General features: G+C 48.9%; 2 protein-coding genes across 2 annotated transcripts in view; one reads left to right on the top strand and one right to left on the bottom strand.

Annotated features, from left to right (window-relative positions):
- Positions 1–3,281, top strand: part of NIPAL4 (NIPA like domain containing 4) — a 15,350-nt gene extending 12,069 nt beyond the window's left edge. Inside the window, exons 5-6 of the mRNA XM_023516574.1 lie at positions 132–292; positions 930–3,281. Of these exons, the coding sequence (XP_023372342.1) occupies positions 132–292; positions 930–1,558 (790 nt within the window). The 3' untranslated portion in view covers positions 1,559–3,281. The remainder of the gene's footprint in view (positions 1–131; positions 293–929) is intronic.
- Positions 3,282–9,440: 6,159 nt separating this feature from the next.
- The window catches only part of ADAM19 (ADAM metallopeptidase domain 19), an 84,980-nt gene continuing 76,813 nt past the window's right edge, over positions 9,441–17,607 (bottom strand). Inside the window, exons 19-23 of the mRNA XM_023516678.1 lie at positions 16,850–16,994; positions 15,967–16,051; positions 15,390–15,614; positions 10,396–10,548; positions 9,441–9,616 (exon numbers count right to left, since the gene is read on the bottom strand). Coding sequence (XP_023372446.1) covers positions 9,563–9,616; positions 10,396–10,548; positions 15,390–15,614; positions 15,967–16,051; positions 16,850–16,994 — 662 coding nt within the window. The 3' untranslated portion in view covers positions 9,441–9,562. The remainder of the gene's footprint in view (positions 9,617–10,395; positions 10,549–15,389; positions 15,615–15,966; positions 16,052–16,849; positions 16,995–17,607) is intronic.

The raw sequence follows: 17,607 nt of genomic DNA, 5'->3' as shown, positions 1-17,607 counted from the left end.
TCTAGAAGAGCTTCCATGTGAGCAAGTAGTGAGTTCTGTTCTCGGTGAGTGCTTACTCAGCCCCCATTTGTCTTTGGGACACAGGGACAGGCAGGGCTGCTCTGATCCCTTTCTGCCATGTCCGTGTGCAGTGCCATCCTCTCCTCCTACTTTCTGGGAGAGACCCTGAATCTGCTGGGCAAGCTGGGCTGTGTGATTTGTGTGGCCGGCAGCACGGTGATGGTGATACATGCTCCTGAGGAGGAGAAGATCACCACCGTCATGGAGATGGCTTCCAAGATGAAAGACACAGGTAGGCTCCCACCAGCTGGGAAACAGAACCCTGGGGGATGAATCCCGAGGGAGGTCTGATTGGGTTCCGCCCATCTCAGATGCTGCCACCTACAGGGGAAGGCAGTCCAGAAGAGGAGGGCTGCGGGGCTGGGACATAGGCCTTCTGGGCTGGTACATTACAGATACCATTGATTAAGTGCTTATTTTCTGCCAAGCACAGCTCTAAAAACTTTATAGACATTATCTCATTGAATCACACAAACTAGCACTATGAGGAAGATCCTATTGTTGGTTTTCTTTTAAAAAGAGGTAACATAGCTGGGCGTTGTGGAAGGCACCTATAGTCCCAGCTACTTGGGAAGCTGAGGCAAGTGAATTACTTGTGCCCAAGAGTTTGAGGTTGCTGTCAGCTATGATGCCATGGCACTCAACCAAGGGTGACAAAGTGAGACTCTGTCTCAAAAATAAATAAAAATAAAAAATATATAAAGAGGTAACAGGTCTTGGGGTTGAACAACTTACCGAAGTTATTAATAAATTTATGAAGCTGGGACTAGGACCCATGATTGCGTGACTGTAGAGCCTGTGATCTTGATGTTCCCTCCCCCTGCCACGGTCTGGGCACTAGATGCTGACTGCCTCCTCCCCTCCCGAAGGGTTCATCGTGTTTGCTGTGCTTATGCTGGTGTTCTGCCTCATCCTCATCTTTGTCATCGCCCCGCGTTACGGGCAAAGGAATATCCTCATTTACATCATCATTTGCTCTGTGATTGGGTCCTTCTCCGTGTCCGCTGTCAAGGGTCTGGGCATCACCATTAAGAACTTCTTCCAGGGGTTGCCAGTTGTGCGGCACCCCCTCCCTTACATCCTGTCCCTCATCCTGGCGCTTTCCCTCAGCACTCAGGTCAACTTCCTCAACAAGGCACTGGACGTTTTCAATACCTCCCTGGTGTTCCCCATCTACTACGTGTTCTTCACCACGGTGGTGGTTACCACTTCCATCATCCTCTTCAAGGAGTGGCACAGCATGTCGACTGTGGACGTCCTGGGCACCATCTCTGGCTTTGTCACCATCATCCTGGGTGTGTTCATGCTTCATGCTTTCAAAGACCTGGGCATCAGCTGGGCCAGCTTGCCTCGCATGCACAAAAACCCTCCCTCAACTCCTACGCCGGAGCCTACTGTCATTAGCCTGCAAGACAAAAGTGTCCTTGTGGACAATATAGAACTTACCAGTACCCCATCACCAGAAGAGAAGCCCAAAGTATTTACAATCCGTTCTTAACGCTTGGAATGCGTGAGCGAGAAGGATGAGCCTGTCAGTACAACCTGACCGCTCAATTTAGAAAGCACCAGGTGGTTTTCAGCACAACCAGCTGGTTATCAACAGGCTCTCGTTTCTTGAGATGTTCATTTATACCTCATCTCTGTTTCCGGGAGAAAGATCTCTACCCAGAGAGTGGTGGTGGCAGAACTTTCTGGAAACAGCCTCAGTGACCAAATACTCTAGTTTACGTTGGTGCCAGCAGGTCCCCTGGGCCTCCTTTCTCACTTGTTCCCTCAGTGCCATCTCTCTGCTGCTGGGAAGATGATAGAAGAATTTGACCCATTGAATGTAGCACAGTCTAAGAGCTTCCCTGAGGTTAGTCATCGGGAAATCTTTCATAACAGTTCTTCTGAGATGGAATTGCCATTTCTTAGCCCAAGAATGAAAAAGAGCTGGCTTCCAGAGGCTCTGAGAGCAGTTGGCCATGCCTTCCGCCCAGAGCTGACAGGGACACCACCACCATAAAAATGTCCTGTTGCTTTTGCCACTTCCCCTTCAGACAGAAGCAAGACCTCCTCTGACCTTTTTACTGTGAAAGCCACCTGATGTCTCAGGGAAAAATTTTAACCAGCCATTCCCCGAGCAGCCCAGCCTGGTGCTCAGCCTCTCAGTGTCCACCCAGTGCATTCCACCCCCTGCCCTCTTCACACACTTCCTAAGGGGTCAGTCCCTGAGACACACAGGCAGTATGTATGTGTCTTTGGATTCAAAACAAAACAAAAGATGCCGCAAAGCTAAGCACTGCTGGCCAAACCCAGTGTTCCATTCTGCCTTACTGTGGAAAAAGAATAGCAATTGCACTGTTCTGGAAAGTGTCCGGCTGTTGAGCTAGATTGGGCAGAATGCACTTGACTTTTTCTCAAGGAGTCAGTCAAAATATGATTTGAGGAGGTGGGGAGAAGGATGAAGAGCAAAGCTGGGATTAAGCAGAAAGCAGTCACAGCTCTCTGGAAACCAGGTACTAACTTTTGTGTTCACTCTGGTGCTTAGCAAGGAGCTTAGGAGGAAGGGTCCTGGGGTAGCTTCTGCTACCTTAAAGCCTTGGCCAGTAGGATTGGCTTTAAATCTCCATGGCCAAGTGCAGACTGGCACAGGCACAATCTGGATGTTGACTTTACATTGCCTCTGGGTCTCCAACTCCCCTGATGAGCTACTTATGCTGGGACAGCATACCATGATTGCCTACAATACCACCTGCCATGGGCACTGCTGCTAGTCCCCTCACATTTTGCCAGAGGGCCCCCCAAAACCAGAGGAGCTGGGGGAGATGTGATGGATCTCCCTTCCCTTTCTGTCTTGTACCAGGTGCATGAGTGTGCCATGGCACAAGGACCATGAGAAAGGGAAGTTAGGGGGCAGTGTATCTGGAAAGAGAGAAGATTGGGTCCTCAGCCCCACGTTGGTGCAGAGCCTCCCCTACTGTGCCCTGTGTTAACATCCCTTGCCCTAGGTGTAGCCAAGCCCAGGCAAACTGTGGCTGACCTTGGAGCTCGAAGGCTCAGCCAACCACCAGACTGACTCCCTCCACCTCCAGCCTCCAATCCTGAGATTTATAATGAATGTGGATTTCTGTCGGTAACTAAAATCAATGCAACATGTTGGCTTTTGAGAACTGAGAGTGTGGCCCTGAGAGCATGGTCTGCAGGGTCAAGAATAAAGACTTCAGAGTGCATTTACTTGACACTTGGGTCTTGACCTTCCTTGAATGTAGAGCAATTAAAACTTCTTCCACTAGTTCTGAGAGGACAGTCTTCAGTCTCTGAAAGAGTGTGGCTGCTCTTGATAGAGTGGGAAAGGTTGTTTTTGAAATAGGGCCAGTGGATGATGACTCATCCCTTGTTAATGCCGGGGCCCACACCAGGCACCAGGCACAGTTAAGTGCCTCCTGTGAATCCTGTAACGCCTCACAAATCTCCTAGTAGATATGTAGTATCTTTTTATCTTTTTTTTTTTTTTTTAGAAAGGGTCTTTCTCTGTTACCCAGGCTGGAATGCTGTGGCATAATCATAGCTTCTTAAAACTTCAAACTCCTGGGCTCAAGCAATCCTGCCTCAGCTTCTGGAGTAGCTGGGACTAACAGGAAATGGCACCTTGCTAGTTTTTTTATTTTTTGTAAAGATGGGGGTCTCATTTTGTTGCCCAGGCTGGTCTCAAACTCCTGGCCTCAAGCAATCCTCCTGCCTCAGCCTTCCAAAATGCTAAGTTTATAGGCATGAGCCACCACACTGGGCTTATCCTCACTTTATATGTGAGGAAAGGGACTCAGAGAGGTTAATAATTGCCCAAGGTCACATAGCCAGAAAGTGTCCAAGTTGATATCAGGTTCTGAGTCCACAGTCTTAATTACCAGACATCATGTGTCTCTCCAAAAGACTAACCTTGTCACCAATTGTGACAATTACTTTGTACATTCATTTTCTTGTGACCTTGTTCTCTCCTCACCTGAATATAAGCTCCATGAGAGTTGACCTTGATCTACTGCTAATCTACAGTGCCTAGCACATAGCTGGCACTCAAAAAAAAAAAAAAACCCTATTGAACGAAGGAACAATACCCTTACAAACAGTTCTTCCTTGCCTAAACTCTCTTAGAGACCAGCTCTCAAAGCAAGGATGATCCTAACAACCTCAGCATGTAAAGCTGAGCAACTCTGGACTGATGCAGTCAGCAGTTCCTGAGTGTACCCTGTGCCAGGTGCAGGGGGTGTTTTCCACGGAGAACTTCATTGACGATCACAACATTTCCGAGTTAGGTATTACTTATATAGCGAAAAGAGACCGAGAGTTCTGGAACTATGTAGCTCCTGTATCTAGTAAGTAGAGAGTCAGTATTTACTAGCTATCCAGGTCAAGGATTTCTGCTGACCAAGAGATAGCTATCAACCCAGAGATTGGCCGACAATAGACAATGTAGCCTGGTAAGCAGGCAGGGATGTTCAAGTGGGGACCTGTTTCATGAGCAGGCATGTTAGCAGTGAAAGAATTTGAGTTTAGATGCCTTTAGTGTCCTTAGGCAACCTCTTAACCATAAGAGGTTAGAAGAGCATAATCAGATATCAAGAACCCCCTCCCAGGGTTTTTGCAAGGATTAAATGGCATAATCCTCATCAAAAAAGTAGCACAGGGTGGCTCACGTCTGTTAAGTAGTGTCTTCCCTTGGTATCCATGGGAGACTGGTTCCAGGACTCTCTCAGATACCAAAATCCACAGATGCTCAAGTCCCGTATATAAAGTGGTGTGTTTACATATAACTTAATACAGATCTGCCATGTAAGGGCCTGAATGATCCTCGGGCTCTCTGAAACATTTTAAATCATCTCTAGATTACTATAATACCTCAAACGATATAAACACTATGTAAATATTTGTTTTAGTCTATTTTTAAATTTCTACTATTTTTTTTTTATTTTAAAATATTTCAGTCTGTGGTTGGACCCATGATGTGGAACCCACAGATACAGAAGGCCAGTTGTACTCAGTAAATGTTACCTGCTATCATGGTTATTATTTCTCTCTCTTTCTCTTTGTGAGAGAACTTCAAAATTGAGGTAGGGGTCAAATGAGAGAATGAGGGTGGGATTCTTTTGTGGACTAGGAGGCACTTATGCATATGAGCTAAGTTATCTCACAGGGATGTGGAATCAGAAAGCGTACCCAACTCCAGACCTGGCTGTGCCTGCCTCCAAGCCCAAGAGACCTTGGGCAGATCCCTCCCTTTTTAGGGTATGATCCCAGCAAGAAGACGAGGAGCTGAGCAGAGGGTCTTGGTTGTCTTCTAAATGTAATTGTGTAGTATGAGAAGAAATGGATCAGAAAATCCCAGGGTCTTTCAGGCCATTAATGAAAGGCCTTTAACTAGTCCAGACCTAATTAAAGTAGACTAGTCTGTATTCAGGTACAAGAACAAACAGCTCCTCCTTCTGGTCATGGGAAATCCCAGGGCTTTGCTGTGGCCCATGGTATACCCTCATGATGGTCTTTGTGGGGAGCTCTCTCTGAGGCGTCCACATGTCACATATGCTAGCCGCTCTAAGCAGTGGGATATTAAAAACACACACACACTCAAGAAAAGAGTTTCCAAACCAGGTAACATTCCAAATAACAAACAATTCATTTTAATTAAATACAAACAAGGAAAAAAAGGCACCATGGCCCATTCAAGTATTTTGCATAGATGTACAAATATTGTAAACAATTAACAGGTGGACAAGAGAGAAGAAGATCTGTTTTCTGTGAACAATCTCCAAAAGAAAAAGAAAATTCACATTGCCCTGGAGCCCAGACACAGACATACACACAGTGGATGGTGTGCGAGGACGCGCGGAGGGTGACTTTGGGGACGTGGGGTGTGGATTCTGCAGAATTTCTCATTACCAGGCTTCCCTCAGGATGGGGGACTTTCCAGTTGGGGTTCCCGTGATTTGCTTGGGTGTCCAGCAGAGCCTTTATATATGCATTTAACACAATTACTGACTTGGGATCTGGTCCGTTAAGATTTAAAAATGCAACTCTTTCCTACCTTCTGTCACTTAACAAACTAGGAAGTAGGTAAGGAGAGAACATATTCAAAAGAAAGCCTGTAAGGATAGAAAGGGGCTGTCGCAGTGCGGGGAAGGGAGGCTGCAGTACAGAGAACACGCTGACCAGAAAATCTGCAAGCGTCTCAGAGCTGAGGCAGAAAAGGGCTTTTTTTTTTATAGGGAGATGGCAACATGGCTGGAAGGAACCAATGGCAGGCAGGTACCTACAAGTTGGAGTCCTGTGCCCAGGCTGAAACTCCCAGAGAAACCAGGAAACAGGGGCGCTACCTTCCTTGGGCTTTTTACATTTCAGAGATAGCTCCAAAGCCCTTAAGAACATTCCAGAGTTGTAAAACTGGCAGGAGGCTAATTTAGTTTTTATAAATATTTACACTGGTATTAACTCACTAAACCAAACTTTAGTCAGGCTTCCCTCCTCCCCACCAGACCCTGGACCTTGACCTGCCCTCAACTTTAGCCAGAAAATAGCCCATTCTATTTTTTTTTTTTTTTTTTTTTTTTTTGAGACAGAGTCTCACAATGTCACCCTTGGTAGAGTGCTGTGGCATCACAGTTCACAGCAACCTCCAACTCTTGGGCTTAAGTGATTCTCTTGTCTTGGCCTCCCAAGTAGCTGGTGGGACTACAGATGCCCACCACAACGCCCAGGTATTTTTATTGTTGTTGCCGTTGTCATTGTTTAACTGGCCTGGGCTGGGTGTATGTGGCTGGCGCCCCACTCACTGAGCTACAGGTGCTGCCAGAAAATAGCCCATTTCTCCCCCTGCACCCACCCCTAAAAAAAATGGCCAAGCACAAAGACATTCCCTGCACGGGCTCTCTCTAGCTATGCTTATTTCTTATTTCTAAAGACAAAAGGCCTTTTCTGCCTGGGCTTTGAGAAGGTTGTGATTTTGCAGTAGGTCGGTCTGATCGTGCTCCCTATTGCAGAAATCCCGTCTTCCCCCTTCAGTAATGTTCTTTTTCCCCTTCTTGCAATCACCCTTTTGAATAAGGAATCTCCTTCCCTAAGTGCAGATGTATTTGTATTTGACACCTCACAGGAGCAGGGGGCCCGGGAAAGAAGAGGGGCGGTATGATGGTGGTCTTCCCTGGGCAGCCTCCATGCACAGAACCAGCAGGGAGACAGCCATAAGAACAGGCTGCTAAAAGTCTCCATCAAATTAAAAAAAAACTCCACCATCTTCCAGTTCACAGTACAATTGTATGGGAAGGAGATGGTGTTAAAATAATGAGAAAACAAATACAAAACAAAACAAAAAGCAAGAAAACAACAGGTCTCTTATGGGTGGATTGCAGGGTCAGAAGGCTCATGCTGTCACAATGGCGGTGGCATTGCCCTTTAGAACCACCTACCTCCAGGAGTGAGGGAGAAAGAATGGGCAAGCCATAGGAACATCTGTGAGGCAGGGGCTGGAGGTTGAGGGTGTTCTTTGTTTATTTTCACTTCACTTTTCTTAGGCCCAGCCTGGAGGCATGCGGCAGTGTATGTAAGTGGAAAGCTGTCCCCTGACTTAATGAGGCCACAAGGAAGGTGGGGAGTGGATCTGGGAGCAAGAAGGTCCCAGGCCAGGGGAAAGGGGCACCAGTATCACAGCCAGCTGAGGGAAACGAACTCATTTTCCTGAGATCTTCCTAAATCCACCCCAGGTTTATCCCCAGGTGCACATCCTATGTCTCCCATTTATCTACAAACCTAAGAAGATCTATGAAGCACCTACTATGAGCAGGGAACAATAAGGCCCTGGGTGACAGGTGGCCTTAGTCCTTGCATTGAGGTTTCCAAGAGCAAACAAATGCTCACTGCAAGAGGTGGGGAGACCCCTGGAAAGCCTCAAAGGAGTAGAAGTCAGACCAGCTCCCCCCCAGAGAGCCACCCAGCACCTTCCTGGGGTAGAGGACAGTCTTTCAGAGAATGTCTCTAGCTACTTTGAGAAAATTGTCCCAGCTAGCAGAAAACCACAGCCCTCCCTTCCCTGCTGTAGGAGGATGGGAGCACTGGAGCCCAGCTCACAGCTGCCTTTCTGCAAGGGTCAGGGAACGGGAAGGAGAACAAAAGGAAGTGAAAGACAAAAAGCCAGATTAGGGGTCAGCTCTGACTGTTCCAGCACAGCTAGTGGTCGCTGTCTGTTCCAGAGATCTCAGCTGCAGAGGCTCCCTTGGTTGGAAACAGGTCTGCTCTCACTCAGAGATCAATATCCCACCTCAAGTCAGTGACCAGACCACTGGCGCAGGCTGGCTCCCGAGTACGCACTAGGTTAATAGCTGGGCTTCGTAGGGTGTCTGCTGCCTTCACCACAGCTGCTCCCATCCCCGGAGGAACCTCACCTTGATTTAGGTCCGGGAGTAATGAGGAAGACCCTCACTCTACTGAGGTCACAAAAAACAATAAAAAATAAAGATATGACCCCCCAGGGCCAGCCCTGAGTCTACTCTGGCCAGTACTCTTGAGATCCGATGCAGGAAATCCAGTGGCCAACCTTGGGGCAGGACCCCAACTTGTGGGTCAGAAGCACCTGGTCACCAGAAAGTCAGGACTGCTGGGGGTTCACTCATCAAAGCACCACACATTAGAGGGGGTGTGAGGGGAAAGGACAAGACAAGAGCATGGGGCACTAGGAAAGTGCAGAAGAAAAAAACAAAAGCAACCCAAAATTATGGCAAGTTGAGAGTCGCAACCTTTGGCATCTCAGCTCAGAGGAGGCCCGAGCTCGGTGCTCCCCTGCTGTCTACACTGCCTACAAATAGTACCTGTCTGAGTCAGAGTGACCCGTGTGAATAAGGGGACGCGGGTGTTTGTGGGGAGGTGGGAAGGGGACTTGGCTTGTCACATGCAGCCGCAGAGCCAGGAGCCATGGCCTCAACCCAGCCCTGGGCAGGGACACAGCAATGGACGGCTGGTCCCTTCCTCAATCCCTAAAAGCTAAAGTGGATGGGTAAGTGCCAGCCTCTGTCCAGTGGGGGATTGTCGAGGGCGACAAAGGCAATGGGATGTTCACACCTACCCTCCACCACAGGACATGGGAGGACGACTTCTGCAAGGCAAGTCCTGGCCTAAGGGGCTGAAGAGGACTGGCCCAGCTCGCCAGCTCAGACATCCCTGACCATCTCCAGGGGCCCCTTGGGGCTGGGGGTTGGGGAAGAAGCTCCCACCCCTCCTCCTCCGTTCTCTCCCCTCCCTACCCAGAGCTGTATATTGCACAAAACCACCCTCAGAAGCCAGCAGATCACAGATCCCCTGGGCCTCTGAGGAAGCCGAGGAGGCACAGGGTCAAGGAGAACCTTCTCTGAGCTGTGGCAGTTCTGAAGGAGGGCAGGCAGGGCTCAGAGGTGGCCAGACATGCTTCTTTTGGGTTCTGTGGCCGTGGATCCTCTAGGGTGTCCAGAGTCCACAGAGGAAAAGTAGGAACCCCTTAGGGAGTCTAGATTTTCGAGCGAGTCTTCCCACCAGCTCTCTGTGATCTGTATTCTGGAAACTGTGGAAAGAAAGAGAAGGGAGGGAGAAAGACATCAGCTCGGTACTGACTGGCAGGACCAAGTGGGAGAGCTGTCCTGCTGGACCGTCTGTTCAGAGGAAAGGTTTCCTGGAGAAGCCGTCGATTCCTCTGCTCACATAGACTATCAGCTCTACAGAAAGGGGGAGGTGGGGGCCCCATCTCGAGCTAACTGCTCATCCCTTCCTGCTCCCTTCACCCCTAAAGTTGCGGCATGGCTCACAGACTTCCCAGCACCACATGGGAACTCAGGTTGTCCCCAGCATCCCCACTCATCTCTTTCCCACCCAACTCCCAGCATGGCAACCTGAGAGTCTGTCAGCCACAGAGAAGAGGTCACCAGAGGGGCTGTGTGCACGCAGCCTGCCCCAGCCCAGGTGGGTTATGTAACCACAGCCTCGCTCTTCACAGTGAGCTGATGGGGCTGGGTACTGCTGCTTTTTACAGACAAGGAAATTAAGGCTGGAGAGAGGGACTTGCTCAGGGTCACTGTGCTGGTCAGGAGCAGATGCAGGTTGGAAGCCACCAGGGTTCAGGCTCCTAAGCATCCCCTTTCACATAAAGACAAAGCACCCTGTGGTGAAGCTGAGGGACAGTCAAGCAGGCATTAAGAAACAGCAAACTTCTGTCCTTGGCTTGAAGTTCAGCTCAGGAGATGAGAAACATGAGCTGGTTTGTGTTGTCAGCCCCACGCTTGCCCCCCAAAGCCCTCTGGTACTGGGCTTTTACCTTGAGGGCTCCCATGGAGTCCGTGGACTCACCTTTGGAGTAGGTGGTACCAAAGGCCGGGACTGCTGAGGGGTGGTGGCAGGAGGCCTCAGCATGGAGGCACTGCCCGGCCTGGGGAGTGTCTTGCGGCCTGGCACTGGGTTTGCCGGGAGTGCCTTCTGGGGCGGCCGAGGCCTAGCGAAATCCTGGAGAGAAAGCAGTACACCTTATTTGGTTTTCTTCTGAGACAGAATCTCACTCTTCTGCCCTGGGTAGAGTGCAGTGGCATTGTAACTTGTAGCAACCTCCAACTCCTGGGTTTGAGCAGTCCCTTTGCCTCAGCCTCCTGAGTACCTGGGACTACCAGTGCCCGCCTCAAAGCCTGTCTAGTTTTTCTATTTTTACTAGAGACAGGGTCTCACTCTTGTTCACGCTGGTGTTGAACTCCTGACTTCCGTCTCCCAAAGTGCTAGGATTATACAGCTGAGCCACTATGCCTGGCCAGTAAGCCTCACTTGAAGGACAGAGAGACCCGTCCGAAAGAGAATGCCCCTGATATCTTAGGGGTCAAAATCAGATGAAGAAAGGCATACAGTGTATGGTCTCAACTGAAAACAAATCGTGCATATGTGTGCATATTGGTGTTTACATGCTCAGGAAGAAGGCTTTCTGGAGAGCAGGTGGTTTCGGTATCTATCACAATTAGCGATGGCCATTTTCTGACCTCATCGTCCCACTCCCTAGGACCCATGTTAAAGAACTATCTGCACAGGTGCACAAAAATGAAACGGGATGTTCCCCGCAGCTGTTTGTGACACTAGCAAAACTATAAATAGCCAAAACTTTCATCCGCAGAGAAATAACTAAAATTATAGTGATAAATGAGGCTGCATTTTTGAAAAATCAAATAGGTTGATATGGGTTGATGTTTGAGGGTTGTTAGGTGAAAAAGGCAACAAGCTGATGTACTAGCTGCCGAGGACAGTTTACGTAATGCAAGTCACCATGCTCCCCCATCTAACAGGTCAGGAAGGGTACAGACCAAATTGATAACAGAGGTTATGCTGGGGTGGGGTGTAGGAGGGGTGGAGGGTGGTCCAGGTGAACAGCCAGTATTTTTAGCAAGAGCATGTTTATATATTGCCTATGCAAATAAAAAGAAAATTTGAACAAAGAAGAAACCACATCTTTTCATACCGGCTGATTTTTATTTTTTGTCTTCCCACCCCCACTAGGAGAGAGGCAGGGCCGGGGTCCTTATCTGTTTCGTTCACTGATATAGCTCAAGCTGCCAGAACAGTGACGCTTAACGCACATTTGTTGAATAAATGTGCTAGTCAAAGTTCTAAAAATAAACATGTATTTCTTCCGTGTCTAAAAAAATGACTTTTAAGAGGAAAAGAAAACACTGTGCCACTCACAGGGCCCCATGCTGGCGGGGTTGAAGGAGAAGCCAGCTGCACAGATGGGAATCCCAGGGCCTTCTCCCCGTCACTTGTTCCTCTCTTGAGAGGGTCACTAACAAGCATAAACAGGGGGCAAAGGCAAGCGTGCAGAGAAGGCAGGACCAGTCAGCCAAGCTTTTCTGCAAGCTTCTGTGAATCAGAAAACTGAGAACAGAACCTAAAGCCCAAGGAAGAGAATCGACCTGACCAAAAAGCCACGTTCTTCAGCTCCATCTGGGGACAACATAATCCCCCAACTCCCTCAGCCCAGAAGAGCTGCCAAATTGCAGTGGCTGCTGGAAGCCGAAATGGAGATCTTCTCAGGGGAAACAACAGCTGGGTGCAGGTGTCAGGGTGCAATTGGGAAGGCAGTGCTCCCTCAGCTGTTAGCACAGTGAGCCCTGGGGGGTCATTACCTGGGCAGAGGCTTTATCAGCACATTAGCACTGGGCCTACCAGTGTCCCAAGTCACAGCTGATAATGAGGCAGCTCAGCTCCACCAGGGGTTGCCCAGTAGAAACAGCCCTGAACCACTCTGGCCCACAGCTCCCTTCCCCCAGTGGTGGCATCTCATGCCATCATGCTGCACAGGCCAGACAGGGTGGCATCCCTCCCTGCTAAGCCCTGTCTGCACTGCATCCCGGAGTCCTATTGCTCCTTTTACACATCCTCATTGTCTTCACTCTACTTGCTGCTGCCAGCTTTATCATCTTTCTCAAGATGACCTCTACATCTTCTAACTAGGCCATCCATTGCTACTAGGGCAATCCCTGCAATATTTTTAAACTGTTTTTTTTAATTGAAAGGTAAGGTACACATAGAAATGTGAACAAGTCATAAATATATAAGTAGATGAATGATCACGATGTAAACAGAGTGACACCCACCAAGGTCAAGAAATAGATTTACAGTCCCAGAAAAATCTATGAGCCCCTCCCAGGTACTACACCTGCCCCCTGTCTAAAGGCAGCCCAGAGCAGCCTCATACGTGGCAGATGTTGTCATGTCACCAAGCTCCAACACTGTCCTTTCCCATGGAACGCAGACCAAAGCCCTGACGAAGGCTGTGTGTGCCCGGCATAGCCCTCTTGACTCTCTGGCCTCATCTCATAGCTTCTTGAGCCCCTCACACACGGGCCTTAAGTTCTTTCAGTACATGAGGCTCTCTCCCACCACAGAGCCTGCCTGCTGGTGGGCACAGGAGGCTGCTATTCTTCCTTCATGTTCTCAGCTCAAATGTCACCTCCTCAGGGCAGACTTCCTGGATTTCCTAGGCTAGGTCAAGTCTCCTGCTACAATCTCCTGAGCACCCTGAACCTCTCTTTCAAGCACTTATCGCTGCTGCAGGACACGTATCCCAGAGTCTCTTCTGCACAGAATGTGATCCAGGAGGCAAGGCTGGCATCTGCTTTGCTTGCCACCACCTGGTGAACGGAAAAGGTCATAAAGCCTCACCCACCCTTCTCCCTGCTGGGAGGGATGGCACTGCCTTCTGTCCCTGGGGTGGGGAGTGTCTCACTCAACTGGCTGGGCACTTGGTTCAAGGCCTGGCACCTCCACTCACAAACCGAGCAATGGAAGGGGAGTCCTTCCTCAGTCCTGACTCAGCAGCCTCAGTGAGAAATGAGGGCAGCAGCAACTCACTTCTTGGACCAGCTTGGTGGGGGGGGAGGGCTGGCCTGATCTGGTCCCTGTGGTCTCCCTCAGGGCAGCTGCCTCCCACAGCCTGCTTACAGAAGAACTCCCCCTTGGGCCTGGGGCCCAGGAGAAGCTGTGCTCAGGAGATGTATTCTGGAGCACCTGCCACCAGCTGGGTGGACCCCTGAACTTGGGACACCTGCCAGTAGACCCTGGGGCCTAAACTACTTCTCCTACCCAGCAGGACTCCTGCTGTCCCAACACTCTGACCCAGTCCTAGTGCTCTGCACCTCAGGGTGACGGGATGTGCAGCCAGCCTCATGTTCTCTAACAAGCCTCCAGCGAGGGTTTGTACTAACCAAGATCTGTGTGGACTGCTCGCTAGACACGTGCTCCCCTTTCTCCACCGGCACCCCTGTTTTCCCTTTGCCACTTCATCTCTATGTGGCTGTTTTCTCTCTCCTCATTCTCCTTTCCTCTTCTTTCTCTGTTAGGGACTGAACTGTGCAGCCCTCACCATTTGAAAAAAAAAGTTACACACTGAAGCTCTCACATCAAGAATCTGCTCTAAAGAGATAAAGTCTTTAAAAGGTGATAGGGTGATCAAATTAAAATGAGGCCACGAGGATGGGCCCTAATTCAATCTAGTGTCCTCTTAAGAAGAGGAAATTTGGACACAGATAGAAACCTCAGGGATGTATGACACGGAAGAAAGGCCATGTAAGGACACAGCATGAATGTGACCATCTGCATGCCAAGAAGAGAGGCCTCTAGAGAAACCAGTCCTACCAGCACCTTGATCTTGGACTTCCAGCTGCTAGAACTGTAGGAAAATAAGAGGCTATTGTTGAAGCCACTAGCACGTGGTACTTTGTTGTGACAGCTCCTGCCCGTGAATGTGCTCCGTCTCCTTTTCTCTCCCCTCCTGCCTCCTCTGGCTTTCTTCCCCTCCTCCTTCCTCTCTCCCTGTCAATCCTTCCCCTCCCTCTCTCCATAGTTTATCCCTGCACAAGGCGAATGAAACCAGACTCCATGCTCTCAGTTCTACCACCCTTGCCCTGCACAAGGTGAATGAAACCAGACTTGATGCTCCCAGCTCTACCACTGCCCCACGTCCCAGGGACCCTCCAGAAACTGCCGCCAGCCCCACAGCCCTTAGGATCAGAGACAGCCTGAGCCCCGTGGAAGCCTTGGACTATGCCTAAGAAAAGCAGTTTTGCTTGAAGTGTCACACCCAAAACACAGGTCAGTTCCAGAAGGCACAGGAGTGTCTGCACTGGGGAAACTTGTGCCAGAAGGTGTGGTTGGAGCCATCAGAGCACAGACTGCTGGGAGGGGCCAGAGGTGAGGGCTGTGCTTCTATGAGCACCAGTGGTGGGGCAGAGAGCCTGGACCCCATTCTCAGCTCCCAGAGGCCTCTGCCCTTCCCCTACCCCTCAGATGAGTGAAGCATCAGGGTACCACCCTCAGTAAGACTTTCTGATTACTGGAAAATACTGACAGATACAATTTGGTAAAATATGATGAGAGAAGTGCGGGGCAGCAAACTCTGGCTTGAGGCCTCAGGGAAGGCTTCCTGGGAGGAATGGCATCTAAGAGCAAACCTGAGGATGAGTGATAGCCGGCAGGCAAAGGGCAGAGGAGCCTATCGGGCAGAAGAGCAGCGTGTGTGCAGAGCTGGAGGACACGGAGCACAGGGAACTGAAAGAAGTTAATTTGGTGGGGAAGATGGTTCGTGGCTTGTCACAAAATAAGCCAACCAGGGAGGAAATGTGTGGTTTACGAGCTTCCTGGGGAGGCTACTTCCATGTACTCCTTGCTCTAATGTGCTGTATGCCCCTGTTTTCACCAGAACACAGGAGGAGTAATCAGTTCATGACCCAACAAGTTCCATCTTTCCAGGTACTGACATCCATTGCATAAAATCAGTGCTCCCAGCCCAGGGTTGCTGAGAATCCACTTACCTGGGAGAGGATGCAATTTGGTGCAGGGGGCACTGGCCGATTTGGGGGAGGCCTCCTAGACGACTCCCTTCTCTCCACTTGAGACCCGGGCCCTGGGGAGTTCCTAGCAGCCTTGCTCAGGTGTGCTGACAATGGTGCAGGTAGGGACCCATTGTGCAGATAGTCTGGAGGGGGTCGTGGAGGGGGCTGGGAAGGTTTCCGTAGGGTTTCTGGAGTGCTGATCACCTGTATGCGTAAGACAAGGAATGCCTGAGATAAGGAATCCTCAGGGCACTTAAAAACACAGGGGCACCATTGTGTGCCTCATTGAGAGAACCTTAGCCCAAGAGGAGATCATACATGGCTGACCTGTTAAATCTTCCGAGCATGTCAGAGGTCAGCTAAAACTTTAAAGTCATTAGGGGGCATCGGAACCAATTGATCTGTCTCTCAAGCCAGTAAAATGGCTTTTATTAGCAATCCTAAGAGCCCACCTCATCTCTACATGGCTTTGGAGCTGGTGGAAGGCTCTTAGGAAATCCAGCATGGTCCTGAAGGATGACAGAAAAGCAGCAATGTTTGAGGGGCAAGCCCTTACCTTTCGTTTGCCTTGGGGCGTCTGCAACTTGAAAGTTGGGTTGGCATGACCAGTTCCGCTATTCTGAGACACCCTGAAGGGACAACTAGAAACAAGGAGTCAGAAGGAGGGGTGTTCAGCAAGGGTCAGTGAGTAAGTTCCCCTTCACCAAAGCACAGCCAGCAGGTCTGCTCTGGAGGAAGCTGAACTGGTCTTCTCAAACCACATCTTCCCAAGGAAGAATACTTGTCTGTGGCAACCAGAGGACTCAAAAGGAAAGAGAGTTGGCCTTCTATAAAGCAGAGTTTTCTCAGCATCTTCTCCTCACCTTTTCCCCTCTAAGGGACACAAGATGTCACCGGCCATCAATCAGTCTCCCTCAGGCATAGATTCAGAAAGACTTGTGACTTAAAATCCCTTCCAAAACAAGTATAATGTAATAGGGGACTCAGAGACAATACCTCTTCCACATCTGAAAGAATGAATCACTTAAAAAAAAAAACTTTTGTCTTTGTCTTGATGTCCAGTCACCCCTGTGACTGACTTGAGTTAGTGATCCCTTCTCTGTCATCTCAGTTTCCTGCTCTTTAAAATGGGGAACAAATCAATAAGGTAAAAGATGGTGAATTGGTTTTATTTTCTGTTCTAACCTGAACTGGTTGGGGGTAATCTGCTGAGAAGAGTTCTGGAGTGACAACCGGGCTCAGTAGACAGTACGTGCAGTAAGATCGACTAGTGATGTCTGCCTCAGTCACAGAGCATCACAGCAGGGGAGGGGATGGGGTGTACCTTGCATTTATCTTCCTTAAATTAGACCCACCACCCCTAACACTTTCTCTAGGTACTGCTTAAGAACTTCATGATCCACAAGTATACCCAAGTCCCTTCTGGGATCCCATCATACCTGAAATGTTGCCTCAACTTGGAAGGGAGAGCTAAGGGCTTGAGTTGGCCCAGTTTGTTGTTCTGTTTGCAGCAATAACACATTAGCATCAGTACCGCCAGCACAAAGAGGGCTGAGAACACTCCAGCTATCACAGGACCAACACCTTCCAGAAACAGAATAGCAGTGGATTTCAGACAATGTATTTCTGATCTTCTACAGATATTTGATTTGCATTTCGTTTGTACTACTTACTTTAACTTACAAATTATAATAAAAAGCACACATTGTGGACCACTGGGAAACCATTAATATTTGCTTAAAAAGTCAACTTGCTTTATGCAGTTTCTACAGCCACTTTTGCACAGATGCAGAGAGGCAAGCTGTTCAAGCTCTGTTCTCATCTGCCACTAGTTTTTAGCCTGAATCATAATTCTCCTGGACACACAGCAACTAACACAAAATACTGAGACTGATCCAAGACTAGAACTCTAACCAATAATCCAGATGTCACATTTGGTTTTATCAGAACCACCTCAATGTTCTCACAAATTAAAAATTTCAATGAAGAAAATATATGCATTCCAAGGAAGCACTATTTTTACATGTTTTTATATAACATGGTTTCATCCTTGAAAGATTTCAGGGTTTTTTTTTCTTTTTTAAAAGGTACTTTGATACTATTAAAAAAAAAAAAAACTTAGATGCCACAGGTCTGGAATCCATGACAATTCCACTAAAAATTATAAAACTTTTCTGGAGCTGGGCTCAGTGGCTCA

This window comes from Otolemur garnettii, unplaced genomic scaffold (assembly GCF_000181295.1).
Source record: "Otolemur garnettii isolate 467f Iridium unplaced genomic scaffold, OtoGar3 scaffold00003, whole genome shotgun sequence".
Classification (NCBI taxonomy): Eukaryota; Metazoa; Chordata; class Mammalia; order Primates; family Galagidae; genus Otolemur; species Otolemur garnettii.
Note: the sequence above shows the minus strand (reverse complement) of the source record. Positions and strands in the feature narration are given on the sequence as shown.